This window comes from Carcharodon carcharias, chromosome 9 (genome assembly GCF_017639515.1).
Source record: "Carcharodon carcharias isolate sCarCar2 chromosome 9, sCarCar2.pri, whole genome shotgun sequence".
In the NCBI taxonomy this organism is placed as follows: Eukaryota; Metazoa; Chordata; class Chondrichthyes; order Lamniformes; family Lamnidae; genus Carcharodon; species Carcharodon carcharias.
In genome coordinates this window covers 40198634-40221106 of record NC_054475.1, presented here as the reverse complement: position 1 = coordinate 40221106, position 22473 = coordinate 40198634, and the positions used below count along the sequence as shown (strand labels likewise).

General features: G+C 44.0%; 1 protein-coding gene across 5 annotated transcripts in view; it reads right to left on the bottom strand.

Moving 5' to 3' along the window:
• LOC121282181 (neuron navigator 1-like) overlaps positions 1 to 22473 on the bottom strand; it is a 589054-nt gene that overhangs the window by 23484 nt on the left and 543097 nt on the right. For all 5 annotated transcript variants that reach the window (XM_041195735.1, XM_041195734.1, XM_041195736.1 and 2 more), the window contains 3 exons: positions 7204 to 7372; positions 3297 to 3532; positions 1015 to 1169 (listed from right to left, as the gene is read on the bottom strand). In XM_041195735.1, the coding sequence (XP_041051669.1) occupies positions 1015 to 1169; positions 3297 to 3532; positions 7204 to 7372 (560 nt within the window). The remainder of the gene's footprint in view (positions 1 to 1014; positions 1170 to 3296; positions 3533 to 7203; positions 7373 to 22473) is intronic.

Here is a 22473-nt window from a genome sequence, read left to right as displayed (position 1 = left end):
ATCCCGCCCGTGGATGAGGTTTCATGAAAAATGCGAAGGCCCCCTGGGCTCTTCGCCTGCCCGGCCAACCTTAGGGTTGGGCGGGCAGCTCAGTTAATTACTTTACTTACTTTTTAACAAGCCTTAATAGGCCTTTGACAGTTCGGCGGGTGCACAGCTGAGTTGGCTGCATGCCCACCAAACTGAATATCTGAATGGTGTGATGACCTCTGGACACCCGCCTGACATCCCCGTGCATCATTTTACGCATTGGCGAGTGGGCCCCGTCCCCCTGCTCGCCAACAGGAAAACGCTGCCCATTGTAGAATTATGAAACTTTTGTGCACAATGTTTAGGTTTGGCACCCCATTCACAAATATTCACTTCCTCCACTGCCAACGCACAGTAGCAGCAGTGTGTACTATCTACGAATACACTGCAGGAATTCACCAAGGCTCCTTAGGCATCACCTTCCAAACGCATGACCACTACCATCTAGAAGAAGGGTAGCAGATAAATGGGAACACCACCACCCGGAAGTTCCCCTCCAAGTCACTCACCAACCTGACTTCACTGTCGCTGGGTCAAAATCCTGGAACTCCCTTCCTAACAGCACTGTGGGTGTACCTACACCACAAGGACTGCAGCGGTTCAAGAAGGCAGCTTACCACCACCTTTTCAAGAGCAACTAGGGATGGGCAATAAATGCTGGCCCAGCCAGCGAAGCCCACATCCAATGAACGAATACAAAAAAAAAATACTTTTCTGGTGCGGAGGTGATGAAAGAAACTATATAGTCCCCAAAAGCTGTGTACATTGATAGTCTGGTGACAGTTTCGCAAGTTACTTTAGCTCTAAGTTGAGTCTAATCCGTCCTATTCTCAAGCGGCTTTTGATTTTCTTAATATCCTGATAAATGCTAGATTTTACCATAAGCTTTTAACAATTTTATGTATTTCTAATCATAAAGACTTGTAGTAAATCCATTTGGCTTTATCCCAGCATGCAATTATAGTTAAAAAAAGTATAACTAACCATTTATGATATTTGCACGTAAGGGCACCATTGACAAGTTCACTTAGAGAACCAGGCTCACTGAGGTCGTCAAGTATTATTACCAAAGGTACGTTGCCTGTGCTGGTTTCTCTGTCAATTTGATTGGCGAGATTAGAAAGGTACAGCTGCAAATCCTACAGGGGGGAATACATAAACATATTAAAACTGAAATAACATTTTAGATTTCCTTCATCATAAAAATATTGATAAGTAGAGGTGTAATGAAATTATGCTTAGTTAAATAAATTATGTAAAGCTCATTAGGGCTAGTTTGTTTCTGGCTTACCATCTCTCTTTAAGCCATTGACACCAAAGTTTTGAGAGTCTTGAAATATGATGCCGAATATTAGAGCACACCGACACTTCAGTTCATATCAGATTCCTTTATTTCCTATTTTAACTGAGCTGGTACCCCATTAAAATAATGGTCAAGCATCAAACATTTTTACAATAATATTCACATGGGATAATTTTAACTCTCTGCAATGATAAAGTCTTTCTGCTCCACTTTACAAAGAATTATAATAGAATTTACAGCACCAAACTGGCCATTCAGCCCAACTCATCTATACACTATGTTCCGCATGAGCCTCTTCTCCTTTCTTGTCCAACTCTATCTTTCTCCCTTATCTGCTTACCTAACTTTCCCTTAAATGCATCAATGCTATTCATCTTAATTATCCTTGTGATAGCAAGGTTCAAATTCTACTCTTTTTAGATATGTTGATATATTGAGTGCACACTTATATACTGTATATTTATGGCCTCTGATTTTGGTCTCCCCTGTAAGCATCTTCTCCACATCTACGTGGTCAAACCCTTTCATACTTCTAAAGACACATGTTAGGTTGCCTAGAGAAAAGAGCCTCAGACTATTTTCTGCACAAATGAAAGTTTGGGTGTAATTAAGTTTGATTATTCCATCTGCAAACTGCACTATGGAGTTAACAATCACTTACAATTTGGGCTGCCTTCCAACCCCTTTAACTCATACAGTAAAAAAGCAGTTTCCATACACAGCTCCATGTCTCCTATGCACTGAGTGACGTGATTTAGATAGAATGCATCATGTGAACTGTGTACCATGCCACAATATTAACAATTACCTTTTTCACAGTATTATACACCAGAGACTATTCTCTGACCACATTCTGTCAGACCATAACTCACAAGCTAAGCTGATTTATTTACAAGATAATTACACAGAAGCAGAAACACACAAGAGGCCAAAACAGTATATTACTTGAGGTACTCAATATATAAATTATTTCAAAACAAGATGGAGTCCTAAATGTTCAGCAGTTCCTTTCAATACTTATTGAATTCATTCTCTAAGGAATCATTATATGGCAAAAATTCCTTGGAGCCCCTTTCAGCCAACTCCACTGTATGAGGTAAGTGTAAAGTAGAAAACTAAAGTCCCCAGTAAAACTTTTCAACTCTCACACAACATTTTTCACATTCAAGATGAAAAGTGTTCTTTAAGTGTGGCTGGCAGGGGTTAAGCCTTTTTACTCTGGATCTTTGCCTTGTTTTTGAAGTCTCATTGTTACCTGGGGGCAATTATATTTTTGTATCACTCTCCTCTTTGGAAGTAATGTCAGAGGAGTTGGGCTGGCATCCTAGCAGTGAATCAGCTGATAAACGGCTGCCCCAAGGAAAGCACCCTCCTAGAAATGGCAAATCACTAATCGGTCTGTACTTCTTTAGCCAGACCAGTTGGCATTATGTCCCAACAACTGGCAGATACCGCAATGTCCACTCCACCCAATTTGCAGGCTGATACCGCCTAGGGCATGTACCAATTTTATTGAACAAAGCCTGACCCTGGGAATTCCATTGGGGGTCATGGGTGTAATCAGCCGGTGATCAGGAAGTCCTGCTTCGTCTTTTTGGCAGAACAGGATTTGAGTTTCTGGAGTTCTTGTTTCTCATACACTGTGCATTGTGTATTTGGCTTAAAATACCTCTTTTGAAAATACAGCTGACTTGAGTCAGTCTTTAAATTACATTATCTTGTTTAATAAAAACACCATCTAAAAAAAAGATAAAATACAGAAATCTTTCTGTCTGAGGCATAATGGAGCCTTGTTTATGTCACAGACATAGACAAGTAGTAATTCAGAGCATACAAAGAAAAACATTCTGCGTAGTTGTGAGGTACTAATTTAAAATTTCAAGCCCCTTCACTTCTCGCAGCTTGTAAAAAAAGAACACACACTGCAAAGGAGATTCGGCACGCTAAACCTTTTAAAAATTACCTTGCATGAGTGTGTATCCATATTAAATGTTACAATGATTTCATCAGTGACCTCTCGTCCTGATCTCTGAACCAAGTATTCAGCCAAGCGAATAGACAGATAGGACTTGCCAGTCCCACTGGGCCCTGACAAAATAAGCCTTCGATGTTTGAGCAGAAGACTGATGTAATGCTGCATCATTGGTTTGGGAATCAGGGTTTCAAAAACCAAACTGTCCACACTTTTCTCTTTCAGTCCTGAAAGGAAATCAGTTCAGTTAATTCTCCAATTAAGTTGCTTATTTCCAACATTGTACAACGTGCAAAGAAAGCATTTTATGGAAGTAAAATTGTAAATCAGGCTATACCTTTTAGCAACACAGTGTCTTGTATCTAACAGACCTGTGTACTTTCGTACCACAAGCTTCATAGTAAAAGTTATGTTTGTCTTGCACTTACCTATTACAGATTTTCTTAATAATATTACAAGGCTGATACAACCAGGTTCCAAAACTTGCAGCACATGGCTTAAATAAAAAAACAAATTATGTTCTACCTCCTACAGCGTAGCAGCAGCAGAGTTGGAAGTGCACATATGTATCTTGTATCATGGGAGAGCCTCCTGCTTGTGGTGGAAGAACCACAAGTGGCAACTGTATAGAAGGTCAGAGGTTGTGCCTTAGAGGGGTGCATGCACAAACTACAGTGGTGAAGTTCACCAATTGCTTTTTGCAGGATTTTTGAGCACATTCCAGGAAATTCCAAGGGCCTAGAGAGGAAGGTGTAATGCTCCCTTTTTAGGGCAGAGCCACTGAGATGAAGCCCGGAGAGGTAAAGCAGAGGAACGTTGTATTCTCTGGATTGGGAAGGTCACTGTCCTTTGAACAGAGAGGTGTAGACTGTGTAGGAAGAGATGGTTGAGCATGTCAACACATTGGCCCGGATTTTTCTTTATCATTAGTGGCTAACACTGAGAAGTTTTCCGCTATTGAGGAACACCATGGGACTGCAACTTACAGTAACCTGACTTACTTTGAAATCCAGAGGTTACAGTGCACTGATGCTCTTACTGTTCCTATTCTTAAAGCAGCAGGGGTCATTAATTTGAGAGTTTTGCTTATTTGTCTGCAACTTGCACAAACTTTTGCATACAACAAATTAGGGCTCATAAGAACAGGCATTAAGTCAGCAGAATGAGTGAAAGTAAATCTGTCAGGCAGGGTAGACGAAGGCTTCGAAGTTATAAATTATTATAATTGCCAATAAAAATGTTCTTCATAATTACAAGGCACCCCCAATTCCTCTTTCCACACACCTTTGACTTCCCTTCATGTGTCTCCTTAACACTCTCAATTTAGCAGGACTGAGGAGCTGAAAGAGTGGGGGTGGGATGGAGGAGCCAGCAGAATGGAGAAGGGGGTGGGGGATAAAAGAGGAGCTGGGGAAGCCACATGGCAGGGGAAAGGAGTTGGGGAAGTTGGAGTAGGGAGCCGGGAAAGTGGGGATGAGGACCTTGGAAAACAGGGAAGCCGGTGCAGAGGAGCCAGGGGCGAGAGGGGGCAGTAATAATCGAGGAACAGATTCCAGGAGAATTTTAAAACTGTTATAAAAGTGTTAAATGTTTCTAAAAGTTTTTAAAGTGTAATATTTTAAAATATTTAAAATTATAATAAACATTTCTGAAAATAGAGGCATGTTGCTGAGGTTTTTTCATCTTCTGCTCATCTGGACAAATGCAAGAATGCCGAATTTCAAACAATCGCAACAATTTAGACTACAAATGAGGTTGCTGATTGGTTGCCAAGTCAAATCTGATTGTCTGAGGTGTTGCCATAGAGAAAGCAACAGGGAATTATAGGCTCTCCAAGCTCCCTAGTAATCTAAAATAGTTGCAAGGTTTGAATATATTGCTTTTGTTTGCAGAGGTAAGAATGCCTGTCACTTCTAGCAAATGTAAATGAGCTACATTATGAGCTTGACTGATTATGTTAAAGTGGTTGTTAGTGTAGCTATTGGTGTACTCAGGATTGATCAATTGTTGCCTAATTGTGGAATCACATCTAATGGAAGACATTTTGTTTAAGGCAATTGGCTAATCGAATCAAACAGCACGTTCCTTCAGTTGCTCATAATTGCCAGAGTACCGACCATGTTCAACCAACATGTGCTTGCAAAATCCAAAACAGAGTTGACATGCCAACCAGTGTCCTCTTCTCCTGTAGTATAAATTGTTCTGATCGTTTGCAATTTGGCATTCTTGCATTTGTCCTGATAAGTGCAAGACAAAAAGCTTCAGCAACATATTTCTCTTCTCAGCAATAAAAATGTCTTGTGACATTGAGCAGACGACTGAGCTTAAGGAATGTGTCTTCAGCTCGTGGCATCCACCAGGGGGCATGGCTTTACCAGCAATGTGCCAGACTGGACAACCGCCCTGTTTCTCCTGATGCTAAGCCCTTCTCTGCATCAAGAGGAGAAAGTTCCCGCTGCAAGCTGCAGAATGTCAATGCTTCAACCTGACAGGAAAACCCAGGCCAATGTCTATGGTGGGGAAGTTGATGTGCTAGTTCAAGAAATCTTACCATTGAGGCTTGGTCAAGATTTCAATACCTGACTGCAAGAGGCTGCACTGTTGCAAAACTGTCTTTCCTCCTGAAGCAAATCTCGGACATGCCCAAATAATTATGGCATTGTCACTACAACTATCTCCTTGGGTAGCAGCAGTTCTGCTGAACCTTTCTCTGATATGGTCATACCCATCCTCTCCTGTGAAGAGTTGTTTTTAGACAAAGAACAACTATTCTAAACAGCAGCAGAAGATTTTAACAAAAATGAGCAATAATGTGGCATCCAATTTTCCAAATTTCAATCACGTATTTTGCATCACTCATGACATCCCCTTACAATGTTACATCACACGAACACCAACCGCTCTGCATGACTTGTATATTGGTTTCTTTTTAAAATTTGTCCATTTCTACACTATCCATCTTCAGTCACAGCTTGCTATCCTTTGTGGATTTACAGGTATAAGAATTACACTCATAGTACAAGACATGTAAGGAGTTGTGTTTCTTCTTTTCAAAAGAATGTCCAATAGTGTCCACTGTAGTGGTTATCTAGAAATTCCAGATATATAGGTACAAGAAACAATAAATAGCCATCATTAGACTTCAAGCCCCTGACACCCAATCAGTAGAAAGCAAGTGATTTTCAAATCCAAATTATAGGTGGTTTGGAGGTTTGATATCACATAGGTTTATTTCATTAATGCCCTACGTTAATCTAACCAGTCTAGTGAGGATGCCAGAAATGCTCTTTTTACAACCTGCACTATTTTACACTCCTTTAAGAGTAAGAGCACCCACTTCAACTGGAGCTGGGACTTGTTAAAATTGGCTATTACTGTCTATGGGTTGTATCAAAGTTGGCCACTGTTTGATCTGCAGATTTCAGGAAAAGTGCATTGGTAAACCAATTGCCCAGACTAAGTTACATGGATGTGTTACATTCTCCAATAGACTGCACCCAAGGATAGACACTGTGTAAGACTGAAAGTTGAGTAAAGTCTAAAGTCAAGTACCGAGCATATTTTTTTTGTTTCACTGGTTTAAAGCTTCTCATTCATTAAATTGAAATGTTGTGTGGTCATGCCATGTCTAATTTGTGCATATGGGATCAGGGCTGCTCTTTTTTTATCTGGTTAGGCATTACTACTTGACTCGCAACATAAACAAAGAGCCTCCTCGATATATCTGCTCGAACACAACTCACGCACTATAACATATATTTTCTATGATTCCAAAAACCAAGGTAGTATGTCAACCATCTTGAATTGTTCGGTAATTAACAGCAAGCATTTCTTAAAACAAAAATGGAGAAGCTAAGGCTAAGTGTTTGGAGAGACTATTATTTTTCTATTCACTGACCTTTCAAAGTTACAGCGAAGCTTGTGGATTCTTTTCCTATATATCTATAGGGCAGCATGTCTGGTGCATCAGTTCCAAATATTCGTTTTACATGATCGACACTGTAGCTGTAGATGGCGTCTGTGCTCAATCCAAGACAAGAAACTGGATCAACCTTTGTAATGTAGTCCTAAGAGGAAAGTATAATCCGGTAAGATGTTGACACATTTTGCTGAATGTTCTGTTTAACTTGGGTATCCATTTTGTTGTATATAGTAATTATAATTATATATAATATAAACCAAAATTGAGCCCTAATTTAATTTTTTTAACATTTTCTAATACAATGTTACTTTCAATTGGTTCATTTTATGCATTTCTTTCATTTTTGTAAAACAAGTTCAATCACTTTTAAAGGAAGTGCAGGAACAGAGACACCTGGGGTTATACGTAAACAAAACTTTGAAGATGGCAGGACAAGGCTATTAAAAAACATATTGGGAAAAATTCTCCCCCAGTTGGAGGAGAAGCATGGGAGCAGGCGCGGGCGAGCCAATTAAGGCCCGTGGCCCGCCCAGTGTGACGTCTGCCGGAAGCGCTGTGCGCTCCCTGTGCAAGTTGGGGAGGGGGGTTCCCTCAGCCGGGAGTGCACTCTTTTGCGCATGGGCGCAGAAGAGCACACTGATCTCCGAGGCTAAGTGCTGCCTCAGGGAGATCAGCTCCGAATTAAAATTTGCAATAAAAGTGATAGAAAAATTTCCCTAACATGTTCCCTCATGTGACACTGTCACATGTGTTGGGACATGTCCATAACTTTAACTGAAACCTTTATTAAAATTTTAAATACCCTCATGAAACTCTCATGTAACCTTATCCTGCCCATGGATGGGGTTTCATGCTTTTTCTGAAGCCTGCCAGGGCTCCTGGCCTGCCAGCCAACCTTAAGGTTGGACGGGCAGGTCCATTAATGATTTTAATTAGTTTCTGAATGGCCTCAATAGGCTGTTGACAGGTCGGCAGGTGCGCAGCTGACTCAGCTGCGCCCCCATCGACCTGAAAATAGAAATGACGCGGGGTGACATCAGGAATTCCACCCGATGTCATCCCGCATCATTTTACGCGTCGGTAAGTGGGAAGATCCTGCCCATTGAATCCTTGGTTTTATTAATATAGGAAATAGATTATAAAAACATTTGTGACTCCTCAGATACTGAAACAGTCTGTGTCCATATGCAGCAAGACCTGGACAACAGTCAGGCTTGGACTGATAAGTGGTAAGTAACATTTGCACCTCCCAAGAGCCAGGCAATGACCATCTCCAACAAGCGAGAACCTAACCATCTCCCTTTGACATTCAATAGCGTTACTATTGCTGAATCCCCCATCAACATCCTGCAGGTTACCATTGACCAAACGTTGAACTGGACTAGCCATATAAATACTGTGGCTACAAGAGTAGGTCAGAGGCTGGGAATTCTACAGAGAGTAACTCATCTCCTGACTCCCCCAATCCTATTCACCATTCACAGGACACAAGTCAGGAGTGTAATGGATTATTCTCCACTTGCCTGGATGAGGTGCACCGAAGAAGCTTGACACCACCCTGGACAAAGCAGGCCGCTTGATTGACATCGCCTCCACCATGTTAAACATTCACCCCCTCCACCACCAATGCACATTGGCAGCAGTGTGTACCATCTATAAGATGCACTGCAGCAACTTGTCAAGCCTATTTCAACAGCATCTTGCAAACTCAAGACCTCTACCACCTAGAAGGACAAGGGTGGCGGATGTATGGGAACACCAATACCTGCAAGCCACACACCATCCTGACTTGGAAATATATCGCCGCTCCTTCAATGTTGCTGGGTCAAAATCCTGGAATTCCCTCCCTAACAGCACTGCGAGTGTACCTATGCCACACGGACTGCAGCAGTTCAAGAAGACTCATTACCACCTTCTCAAGGGCAATTAGAGATGGTCACCAAATGCTGGCTTTGCCAGCGACGCCACATTGTGTGAAATAATATATTTTTTAAAAAAACATCTCTGGGAAGGCTAGCATTTCTTGCCCATTCATAATTGGCCTTGAGAAGATGGTGGTGAACCACCTTCTTGTACAGTTTCAGTCCAAGGAGTGTTAGGGAGGGAGTACATATGAGGTGAAGGCAGAAGCTAAAATAAACTGGAAAAAAAACTTTAAAAAAAAATCTAGTTTATAATTTCCACATATTAATCATTTAGCAGCACTTCACAAATATAAAATTACATTTTTCAGGGCAAATTTTGTTGTTCATCAAATTTTACTAATCATATCAGTATTAATAACCCAGTTAGTTACACCTGACTGAATAAGGTGTAACTTTTTATGGGGTTTCTAATAGCAATGGGCAAGTGGGAAGGTTGAAATACTCACTGATTTGTGGTTTCTAATTCTGGGAGGTCCACAGTATACCCTATATCAGAACCCTGAGTGACAGACTGCAACTGCAGCTTCTGGCCTGCTCCCTTAAATCTATTTGTGGAATTAAGTTCCAATACTTTGCCTGGTTGAATGCTCCAAATCCTGACAGATCCTGAGTGACAGGCCGCAACTTCAGGATTTCCATGCTCATCTGCGCATTCTAAGTATCCTGAAGTTGTGGTCAGATTCAGAGAGGTAATGATGCCAAATGTTGGCAACTTGCCATCAACACCCCCACCCCACCGCTCCCTTCCATCTGCACTCCCCCATAAAATCCGTCCAATTCTTTATAAATATGGGCACTGTATTACGTTACTTGCAAATGATGGGAATGTGTCACCTGGCACAGTTTATGCAATTTGTGTTTTAACAACACAGTGCTCAAGGAATGTTTTTGCATCCCTAGTAGCCAGCATTGCTATAGGTGGCAGAAGGGAGGGAGGGTTAAATGTAAAAGTGCTGGATCAATTACATCTGCCATGCAGATTTTCTTCTGTTTTTTTCTTCAAATATCCCCTGTCTTTGGTTACACTATGATGGAACAACTCTCCCCGAAGGTAGATTATTTCAGACAAGCTCTCTTAAAAAGTGCAAATGATCCTGATTATGGAAAATCATCATGAATCATAATAGTATTCTTGTGGCCAGTATACCTCCCTTCCTGCCAATGACACAACAGGATACTTAGGAGCACAGAGTATGAGCAGATCTTTTAGCACAGAGAGCATATATTATGCAACTCAGAAGTGCTCTGGCCCATGGTGTGGAATATATTTAATGCCAATTTTCTCCTGAAGAGTTGAAATTCTTGCTGAGATGTGACTACATGTAAGCCAATTGCTGCCAGTTACCTTGCTCAAGTGGGCACTATTTACTAGCCTTGTTAATGACTGTCAGTAGGATGTTTTATCACTGGTGGGCACCATAGGCAAGCCAACTTTATCTTCACTTGAAGACAGGTAATTAACTTGAAACGAACTTGGTTTTTCTCCTATAATCACCAATGTCCAATATGTAATTATGGATACTTTCAGCTACTGGAACTGAAAGTAGCCATCCTGAATGATTTCACAGCCCAGTCCCCCTACCACTCATCCCAGGAACAATGAAGTAAGCCACAGCAACCCCCTTTTTAGCACTCCTTGTGTTTCTAAAAAATAGTGTGCTCAATGAAAATGTGCTGAACAAAAATTCCTTTCCCATAACAAAGCATGTAATAAAAGGTTGGTTATGCTCCTGACCTGTAATTCTTACATTTCAAACGTTGTCTTGAACTTGACTAACCCAAATATCCTCTTTCAACTTACTACTCTTACTATTTTTTCTACTTGCCTTCCACTTGCTGCTTCCCCCTCTCAACGCCTGCTCTCTCCTGCTTGCCTCCTTCCTTTTCCTAACCTATTCACTCCCTCTCACTTGCTACTTCCTTCTTGTCACCTTGCTCACTCCCGATCTCCAGTTTCCTCTCCTGTCCCTCTCATTCCCTCCCACATTGACCCTTGCTGCCCCTTGTCCTCACTCACAGCGGGAGGCAGCGAGGTGGTCTGGAGAGGGAAGTGGCAAGTAGGAGGGAATGAGGGGGTTGGGGAGAGGTGGCGAGTGAAGTTTATAAAAACTGACCTAGCATGTTCTTGGTGCATGCGCAGGGGCCTTGCTAAAACAGCACTATTTGGGGAAGTTCCCTAATTTACAAGCTGTGCAAAACCAAAAAATGTGTTATGAGAATGGACTTAAAATGGGAGCTACCTGTATTGTGATTGTCTGAGGTCAGCTAACTCAACAATGGTTGGGCATCAAGCTAAGCCATTCCTCATTTTTACGCCCAAGCTACTCACTTAATAAACTTGAACATTATCAGGACAGAGCAGTGTGGAATGTGAATACACTTACTCCTTAAAAGAGATTCCTTGACTTGATGCAGTTTAATTTCTAGAAATCAGTTCATCACAAAAAAATATCAATGTGCTTTACCAATTAAAAAAAAACTGAGAAAAAACTGTTTAAAAAAACTAACAGAACCAATTGCTGGTTATATTGTGGTAAGTAGTCACTTGCTTAGTAAGTTACAAAAAATATTATATTCAAAAGCTTTTAAATTTGCCAATTAGTGTCCTTGTGCCTAAAAAAAGCTCCATTTTAACACCCTCTTTGAAAGCCTGAAAATGGGGCTGCGATTGTCAGAAACATGCAATGGTGATGAACCCTATCTTGATCGTGGTTTGTTTTGTGGGTGAGGCCAACATCTAGTGCAATGTTCGCAGAACTCCATTCACATTGGATGTATTTGCACCTGGAATTCTGCAGTCTTCTGCACACTTTCGGCCTATTTTGGGTGAACTGCAATAAAAAGAAAGCAGAACCTAGGCCTCCACATCTTGCCTTGAATAAGGTATTTCTCATTAACATTTATAGATGGCACGGAACAAGTATACTACATTAGTGTTTTACTAAATAAGCCTATTCTGCAGTTATAATGGAACCATTATGTGGAGCTGCTGGAGACCACCAAAAAATCTAATGACTAGTTTATTGCTTAATTGTCCAGTTTTATTACCTAGTATGAGAACTCTTCACATGCTATGAAAATCTTAAAAAAATAATTGGAGGCTAGAAAGTGAAACTGTGCCAAAAGCATAGTCATGAAACTAGGCAATGGAACTAGACAACTGATAGATCACAAGGTTTTTCCACTTTAGATGAAGAGGTTCAGAATTAATTGATTGCTGATCATTCATTATCATGCACATCTCTGAATTTTAATGCAATTCAAAATATAATGGCTCAAAATTGGATTACAAAATAGGATCAAGAAAATAAATTGGCAAAAGCAAAGGGATGTAAGGTTAATAAACCAGTTAATTACCAGCAAGATTAGGAAAAATAAAATGGATCGCAGAATAACCACTTAGGTCACACAATTATCTCCACAGAGCTCTTTCCTTTACTGTGGTTCAAGTTGCAAACAAGAAGCTCCACTGCAGAAGCGAGAGTTTGGGAATAGTATATATATCACAGAAGTACTGAAGTTTCCAACATTACCACAATGACTACACGTCAAATGTAATTCATTAGCTACAAAGTGCTGAGGCATTTAGTGACCTTGAAAAGCCCCGATAAGAATGGAAGTCTTCCTTTTTTTTTTCTTTCATGGGAAAGGAGTTTTTTTCAATACAAGCATGCCACAATGAACAAAATATTGAGAATTCATGGGCCTGAATTTTACGCACATTGTGCGTGGGCCAAGAAGCAGATTTGTTATCCGCTCCCATCTGCGATCACAACCCGGATGCGATTTTATACTGGCTGGCCAGCATGAAATACACCTGGATATTGGCTCAACACTATTAGCAGGGGCGGGAGAGTGGCAGGCGCCAGGTCCAATGGCGACACAGAGGGGGCTTTTTAAAGAGCACAGGAAACTCCTTGAAGGCTGCCAGGAGTTGATGAGGAGCCTCAGGGTGCTGTCAATGAGAGTATAAGATTTTCGAAATGGTAGGAGTTATGACCTCAGCACCTGCTACGCACGTTAGGCGGGAGGGCAATGCTGGTGGGCGCTCTCCCTTCAGTTCCCTGATGAATGCCTGCGCACTCTCGTGGAGACCGTGAGTGCCTGGCGTGTCATCCTCATGCAGGGGATGGCAACAGGAGGCCCCCCAACCAGACGAAGGAAGCCAGATGGAGGTGGCTGCCCAGGTGAATAGGCATGATGTTGTGCGCTGCAAGGTCCAGTGCCGGAAAAGTTTCAGTGGTCTGTGCTCCACAAGGGTGAGTACCAACTTGGCATGGAACTGTGTATATATAGATGTCTCGGAGGGTGGCTATTCTTCATGGCACTCAGGGGTGTGAGATGCAGAGTGCCAAATGGCACATATCCCTGTGCGTGCCAAGGCTGGGCAATGTGCCTGCTTGCCTTGTGGCTATAGATGAGTGAGGTCTGCTAATCTGATGGACACCTTAACCTGGTTCTCCTGTGGGGTGGGGGAAAATGGAGGGAGATGAGGCTGGGATGGTTTGGCAGATAGAGGGTGCACTAATGAATGCACTTTTGCCTGTAAAGTAGAAGAGAAGCCAAAATGCACTGGAGCCCTCATGAGTGGGGTCGGGTGCCCCGCCTGCTGAAACTTTCCAAGTTTGAAATGGACGCCCTGGACATGGAATGCAAGTGTGGAGAAAGGCCCACAAGTCGTGGAGAGGCAGCTGTCTCAGAGGAAGGTAAGAGCCAAGTGGACAAGTGAGAATCTAGGGAAGTGTCTAAGAAATGTAGGATCATGGCATCTCCAACGAGAAGTTCAAATCAACAGTCCCCATTGCTCGTCCAATCACAGTGCCTCAGTGAAGTAGTTGTCCATTGTGACAAGCAACCGTCGTGCATATACAGTCACTTTGTTACAATGTAATCAACAGACATATTCTGTTCCTCCCTCAGAAGCACCATCCTCATGATGCCTGAGACACCCTGAGGACCCCTCCCCTTGACACCGAGGAGGAGCCATAGACAGATGCAGCCACGTCACATCATCTATTCATTCCAAGCACTAGTGCGGACACAGGCATGCCAATGGACAATAGCGCGTTAGATCAGGTGGTAGTGCACAGTGGTGAGGGCACATCACACTTGCATGAGGAGCGGGTGAAGATAGGGTGCTGGCATTCGGAGGTCGTCTGGAGACCAGCACCATGCTGAGTCTGAGGCAGATGATGAGCCTCTGGAGTCATCCATCAGGCAGCAGATGTTGGACGTCCAGCGGGATGCACATGAAAGTCCTAGTGGAGAGCCCCGAGTGTGCCATGGTGTCTGTCTTGGAGAAGTCCGTGAGAAGTGTGAGCACTTCGTTGACCCGGAGCTCCGAGCGCACAGCCCTCTCCATTGAGAGAATTGCAAGTCTGAAGGAGTGGCAGCTCCAGCAACAGATTCAGGGGCTTCTGAGGCTGCACTTGGACCTGCAAGGCCACACACTGGTGGTGACCTCAGCAGATCATTGCCAGCGTGAGAGATAGATAAGGCACCTAGTCACTCTGTTAGCTGCCCATCCATGAATGGTGAGTGGGGAGGTTCAAGCCAACCACACACTAACAGGTGAGCTGCATGTTGCATCTGCAGGCTTCTTCCAGGGCACTCCAGACAAAAGCAGCAGCTCCTCTGCCTCTCTGCCAATGCCCGTGGCATCTGATGAGGCTGCAGCGACTGAGCAGTGCCTAGCCGTGGCACTGGAAGCTCCCTCCCAAGTGGTGCCTGCACAGGCTCTACCAGCCAGAGGACATCCGCCAAGGTCATCAGGACTGACAGGACATCACAGTCAGCAGGCTGCCTCTAATGCCGCTGCCATTGACATGACCACCGGTTAAAGATGCCATTGGGTGGAATCGTCCCTGATTTGAACTAAGAGTGGCAGTAGGTGTGAAAAAAAGTTGTTTTACCTGCTGGCTGCAATGGCAGGTTGTCGCGCTGTATCATCCCATTCATAGCGGGTCCCACCTCATTAATAATGCATACACCAGAAACATGCCGAATAGCTGGTGGGTGGCCTCTGATTCACTCGCTCCGCCTTTACCTCAGGCCTTCAATAATCCTGGTGCCATATTTAAAGGATGCCCTTGCACAGAGCTGGCTCTCTCTAAGGCATAGAAAGCTACTGGAAAGTCATGGCTGCCAAAGGGAAAACATGCTGCCCCCAAATTTATGGATGCTTCCCTCAGGTGCCTACTGGATACTGTGTAGGCCCACTGCAATGTCCTCCAGCCCACTCTGGGTGAAGACCAGCAGGCAAGGCTGCCAATTCAGCATAGAAGGTGTTGGCAGCAGTGGTCAGCGCCAACGCCCTGCAAAAGAGGACAGCCACCCAGTGCAGAAAGAGGATGAATGATCTCCTCCATTCCGCCAGGGTAAGTCACTCTTCTCACCACTCTCAACTAACAAACCCATCACACATCCACAGAGATCTCACTCATTGCCAGTTCAAGTGACATCACCACTCACACTCTCTTCATCTGCCCTGTGGATCGTGTCCTCATCCGGTCAATGGGACCACTCACCATCCACACATGCCAGGCATCTTTATCATCTGGCCTTGCAGGAATCCTGCTTACAATCTCTCCATCTGTATTCCTGCAGGACAAGCTGGCACACAACAAAAGGGAGAGGTAGCAGACTGGCGGAGGAATGCCCAACATTAAGATCTTCACAGACTTAGAAAATAGAGTCAACCAGCTGTCTAGAGACCATCTGGACCATTCCTGTGCTGAAGATGAAGTTGGCAGTGCTCAACCAAGTGAGGGTCCAGCAGTGCAACATCCATCAGACAACCATGCTGTGAGTCAGTTCCCCTGTTCCGCAGTCCCCTGTCATGCACTAATTATCTCTCCTTGCTTTTGCAGGCACATCTGGGGAGCAGCTGAGGGGGCTCCACGCATCAGTTCCTCAAGCCCCGAAAGCACCGTGGAAGAAGAATCTGATGAAACCCTAAATGAAGACCCAACACAGCGCTGACCCACACCCTCCACCAGCGCAGATGCACACCTCAGTGGGACATAGTTCTAGAGTAGACTCGGGGTCACAATCTGGTGAGCACATCACACTGTCTGATTCACAGCAGACGGTGACAGGGACTTCTCAGGTGTCTGGAACTTGGAGCACTGCTGGGGACCAGAAATCTGCTGTATCCGAGTCAGGTGAGGAGCCTCTGGAATCGGTCATACCTCAGTTGTTGGAGCTGCACTCGGGAACATCAGGAAGGGATGTCCGTTGCACTTCTCAGATTACATCACAACAATGGAGGAGTCCATCCGCCTTCAGTCTGAGGTGATAGCGCCGGCATGCCAATGCAATGAGGTCAATACTGGTAGGATGGCAACGCCATGGAGATCTTGGTCCAAGGCATCAGTCCTGCACTGCTGTACGGGGCTGAACTCCATCACTGACACCATAGTTGCCCTCCAACAGTGTCAATGTGAGAGGGGAGTTGGGCGGCTTGGTCTCACTCCAGCTTCTGCTTCTCCCCAAGGAGTCAGCCAGGGGCCTTCAGGCACCCATAGGGAGGAAGGTCAGCAGGTGCACACCCTGGGCATCCACCCAGGTGACTCCAGGAGAGTCTAGTGCCTCATTGACAGTCCGAATCCCCACCCACCTCCATCCCACTTCACGTGACCCACTGGCAGCAACTTCGACCATTGGACTGCACACTGTGCTCTCAGCTCAGACGCAAGCATTCTCCTAACCCACACTGCAAGGCTGCACTGTTAGTTTGAACGATAATGGATACTGGTCCAAACCTTAATAAAGACATTGCAAGAGGCTGTGAGCGTCTCCACCAGTGACTGCGCCATGGCCAGCTTTCGCAAGGGGATTGTACAACTCGCCCAGTTGGCCAATTGCTTTGCTGCTCCTAAAACACACATTAATTTGCAGTCTGCACCTGAGGAGTAAAAAGTTCTGGAGCATTTAATGTCACTTTCATGATTTTGCATTGCTTGAGTGGGCAGAAAAGCTTCAGAGGCCCAACTCCAAGCATATGAATGGAGTTGCGGCTGGACGGCTCAGCTTTGGAAGAATGCTCACTTTTGACAAGTTTTTCCAAGTGTATGGCTGCTCCCCTAACCCACCTCCCCAAACTCCCAGGATGTGCTCATGGGCTTCCTTCAGTCTGTGCTGCCCTGCCCCCCCAGCATTCTGGTCTGACCCATACTGCAGCCCTTGCCCCCTCACCGCACTGAAAGTCAGCCGGGAAAAAGCAACTTGCCTGTTCCCCCCACAAATGTGCGGCGCCTCTTCCTTGATGTCCTACGGGTGATGCTTGCAAGCTCTGCGCAAGGTTGTGTGCACTCACCTCCGAGTTCCCCTCGAAGTTCAGATCATCAGGTGCACAGCTTTTAAAGGCAGCTGTGAAGCATGCCGTTGTGAAGTCATGCTGACATGGGCGGTAAATTGCTGGTGAGCAGGGCTTATAATGAGATGCTAAAGTATTGAAATTAGCTTCCCGGTGTACGGCAGTGGGAAAGGTGGCCCGCACTGAGTGGACGATTGCAAACTGGTTTTATGGCGGCGAGAAACCAATTGTTGGCCTGCTCACCATGTTGTCCACACCTGCCCGCCATGATGCCAGATGCCAACGGGAACGGATGATTCTGCCCATTATGTATTATGGCCTGAATGTGCTCCCCGTGATCGGTCCCGGCAGTGGAATCTCAACTTGAGCAGGCTTAACGGTCCTCTCAATTACTGCCCTTGTAGAGGTGTGATTTCTATTGTACCCCCCCCTCCGCTTCTGTCCTTGGGTGTGAGTGGCTTCATGAGCCACCTTTTCAGGGGATAGCCTTTGTTACTTAGGAGCCAACCATTCAACTGAGTTGGAGCGATGAAGAGCCTTGACAACTGGGAGTGCTGCAGGATGTATGCATCGTAGAAGCTTCCCGGGTACCTGGCGCAAACCTGCAAAATTAGTGTCCTGTAGTCCCAAACAATCTGGCTGTTGATGAAGTGGAAGCCCTTTCTGTTGACAAAGGGACTCGACTCATCCGCTGGTGCCTTTATGGCCACGTGAGTGCATCTATGACACCCTGGATGCAAGGGAAGCCAGTAATTGAAGTGAAGCATCTGGCTCACTCAGCATGGCTGGCTTCATCAGTCTGGAAATAAATGAAGTTACTGACCCATCTGAACAGGGCGTCAGTGACCAGCTTGACACAGCTGTGGCAGCAGATTGGAAAACATCACATACATCTCCCATGGACGCTTGGAAGGAACGAGAGGCGAGAAAGTTCAGGGCCACTGTTACCTCAAAAGCCACTGGCATCGGGTTGGCGACCTACACAGTTTGAAGTGATCTCTGGGCCAATCATCTGGTATAGGGAGGTGACTGTGTCCCTAGAGAGGCGGAGCCTCCTTCAGCACTGGACCTCCAACAAGACCAGGTAGCTGGAGTGCTGCCTGTAGATTCTGGCTGCAGGATAATGTCATCTACTGCAGACCCTTCCGCCTCTCACTTCCTGCTGGCCCTGCAACCCATGCGGCTGTGTCTCTCTTTCCACAGGTCGTTCACTGGGATGCTGCCTGTGGACACCGGGTCTCCTCTCCCTTCCAGTCCCCCTCTTCAAAGGAGGTCTGTCTGGCAGATTATTCAATCCACATTTGCTGGAATACAGATGGCACAGGGTAATGCGCTGAAGGGTACACTCAGCTGAGAGCCTCTGGGAAAGCCTGTCAGCAGAAGAGTTCTCCAGAAAACACAGGAAATACAGTGAATTGTGAGAAACCACCTATAACTCATACCTAAACTCCTGCCTACTCACGTTGCCACAGCTCTGGCTGACTTTTATCCCACCCTAGATTGAGTTTCAATGTAAAGCATGATAGCCGCCTGGCCATGCGGTCTGCGCACTGACTGCTAAATTGCACAGGCCATGTAAAATTTCATACAGTTGCCTTTTTAATGGACTTAATTGTCCGTTTAATAGTCTGCAGGCGTACTTCCCACTCCCACGCACGCCTATCGACTGTAATATGGCATGACGGCGCAATTACATCAGGACGCATGCCTGATGTTTTCTCGTGCGATTTCACGCGAGTTCAGGTCGGCCGCGCGGCTGCTCCTAGCGTGTAAAGTCCTGGCCATAATTTTTGACCTTAAACTCTAAGTCAGCTTTCTGTTTTGTGGTTAAATCAATAACAACTTTGTCTTTGCTTCCTATCCCAATTGTTGGAAAAACTCTAAAGTCAATGGTTTTTTTCTTGTTACTGTACCAAGAAAACATCTCGAGTGCATTCTTCAAATTTAATTATTTAATTATGTCCCCCAAAACTAGAAGTCATAGAATCATCGAAACTTATTACACAGGAGAAAGTCATTTGGCCTGTCATACTTGTGCTGAATCTTTGGAAGAACTGTTGTGATAAGTACTGCACCTCTGCTTTTTGCCTGTAGCCCCATAAGTTCCTCAATCTTATATACCTGCCTAACTCTCTTTTAAAATTATTATTGGGATCAAGTTCCACTGGTTTTTCAGGTAGAGTGCTTCAGACCCCACAACTTGATAAGAAAAAAAAATTCCCATCTCTCCTCTAGATTTTTTGCCAATGGTTTTAAATGTAATCTTTTTATTGACCTACTCACCAGACAGAATAGTTTTTCCCTACCTAATCTATCAAAACCTCTCATTGTTTTGAAAACTTCTAATATGTCACCTCTTAACATTCCCTGTTCTAAGAACAGTATTAACTTTTCTAACTCTCCTCAGAGCTGAAGTTGCTCATCCCTGTTAATATTCTGGTAAACCTTCTCTGTACCCATTCTAAGCCCCTTACACCTTTCCTGAAGTGTGATGCCAGAATTGTCCAAAGTATTCCAACTGAGTGCTTTATAAAGTCCAAGCATGTTCTCTGTGCTTTTACATCCTTCATCCTCTTATTTAAAAACCCAACTAACTCATGTGCTATTCTAACTACTTCATAATATTTCCTGCCACCTTTAAGGATTTACAGTTATTGACACTAAGGGCAGAATTTTGCCCTCGGTGGGCATGCGGGCCCCACTTGCGGGCGGACAGCCCACCCCCGTCGCTGGAACGGGGCCCGCCACCATTTTGAGTGGGCAGGCCAATTAAGGCCAGCGGCCTTCCCGACAGGAAGTGCTATGCGTTTCCTGTGCGGGGTGGGGAGGGGAACCCCCAGCTGTCAAAGTGCGCTCTTTCACGCATGCGCGTGAAAGAGTGCACTGCTCCCTGAGACTAAGTGCTGTCTCAGGGAAATTAGTGACAGTGTACAAAACTTAAAAAAATAGAAAATTAAAAATATTATTAACATGTCCCCTTCATGTGACAGGGACATATTAATAAATATCACATGACATTTATTAAAGTTTTTAAAAAGGAACATGAAACCTCATCCACTGGCGGATGTTTTATCAGAAGCCCACTGGGACTCCTGGCCTGCCCACCAGCCTTAAGGTTGGACGGGCAGGGCCTGTAATTACTTACTTACCCTGTCAATGGCCTCAATTGGCTACTGACAGGTTAGCGGGCAGACAGCGAAATCAGCTGTCTGCTCACCTTCCTGAAAATTTAAAGGGACTGGGATGACGTTGGGGGTTCCTCCCGACGTCATCCCGTGTCATTTTCCCATCAGCGAGAGGGCCCCGCCCCAAATTGCCTACAAGAAAATTCTGGCCTAAGGCTCTACGCTCATCTACATGTTTCAAAATTGTGCCATATACTGCCTTTCCATAGTAGCCTTCCCGCAATGCAACACTTCACACTTCTCCAAACTTCCTTCCATGCTTCTGCCCATTTATCATCCTGCCTATGTCAGTCTAAACTATGCAACCATCCTCATCATTATTTACTAGTTGTCAAGGTTTGTATCATCTGCAAACTTTATAATGCTGTTCCCTACACCTGAATCTTAGTCATTTATAAAAACTGGAAAGGGTAATGAACCCCTGCAATCCATCTCCCTGTGTAAAGAGCAGCCATCCATCACCACTCTCAGCTCCCTGAACCAATCCATATTGTTACTTTCCTCTTAACTCCATCGGCTTCAAGCTGCATAATAAACCTCCTGTGTAACACTTTATTGTATGCCTTCTAAAATTCCATATTACTACATCATCTCGACCAACCTTCTTTGTTACCTTATCAAAGAATTCAATCACATTATTCAGATATAATTTGCCTTTTGCAAATCCATGTTGTCTTTCTTGATTAACTCATGCTTTTCCAAATGGATGTTTATTTTGTCCCTGATGATGATTTTCTAGTAACTTCTCCACCACTAATGTTAGGCTGACTTGTCTGTGGTTTCCTATTTATTCCTCTCCCCTTTCTTAAATAGTGATATAACATTATCAACCCTCCAGTCCTCTGGTATTACTCCTGTATCAAATGAGGATTGAAAGATTGCGACCAATGGCTCTACCAATTAGACCTTTGCTGCTTTCAGAAACCTAGGATACATTCCATCTGGACCAGGTGACTTACCAAATTTCAATAATGCTAATCTTTTTTTGTAGGTCTTCTCTATTACTAACTCACCCATAGCTTCCATTTCTCTCTTCTGGTAACTTTCACATTATCTGCTTCTTTTGTGAGATAGATACCAAGTGCTCTTAATGCTTTTACCTTCTCCTCTGTCTTTATATAAAGGTTTTTCTTTCAGTCCTTAATAGGCCAACATTTTCTCCTAGCAAACCGCCTACACTCTACATGCTTTCAAATCTTTTTAGGGTTCAATTTAATGTTGCCCGTTAATCTTTGTTTGTAACCTCTCTTCGCTTTCCATGTTAACTTTTTCAATTCCCTCCTGCACTTTTCATAACCCCCTAGGTTATTAACTGAATCTTTCTCTTGAATTTGCCATTAGCCTCTTTTTTCCATTCAATTTTTCATTATTTCAGGGTACATTAGCTTTGCTTTCCTTTAAAGGAACATATCTAGTTCCTATCACTTCCCTGAATTCCCTGCATCACTCCCTTACTACTTTTTGCTGGAATTTTCCAGCACACCAATGGCATGTCCCTTCTCAAATCTCTGAAAGTAACACTTCCTCAGTTGAGCATTATTTCCTGGTTTCTTTCCATTATTATTCAAAACCAAATGATGCTGTGATGTTGGTAGTTTTAAAATCAATAATTTTAGAGTGGCTTGACCATTTTGTAGTCTCATTCAATGCGTTATTTAATACATTAAGCCTACGTGATCAGAAGCCATTTTGAATTAATCCAGGAGACATTTTAAAACTAACCAGTTACTGCATGATTGAAAAGCAGCTAGAAATTATATAAGTAATTAATCAATAGATGTATTGGTAAAGGCTGGTAATATAACCTGTAACAGGAAGT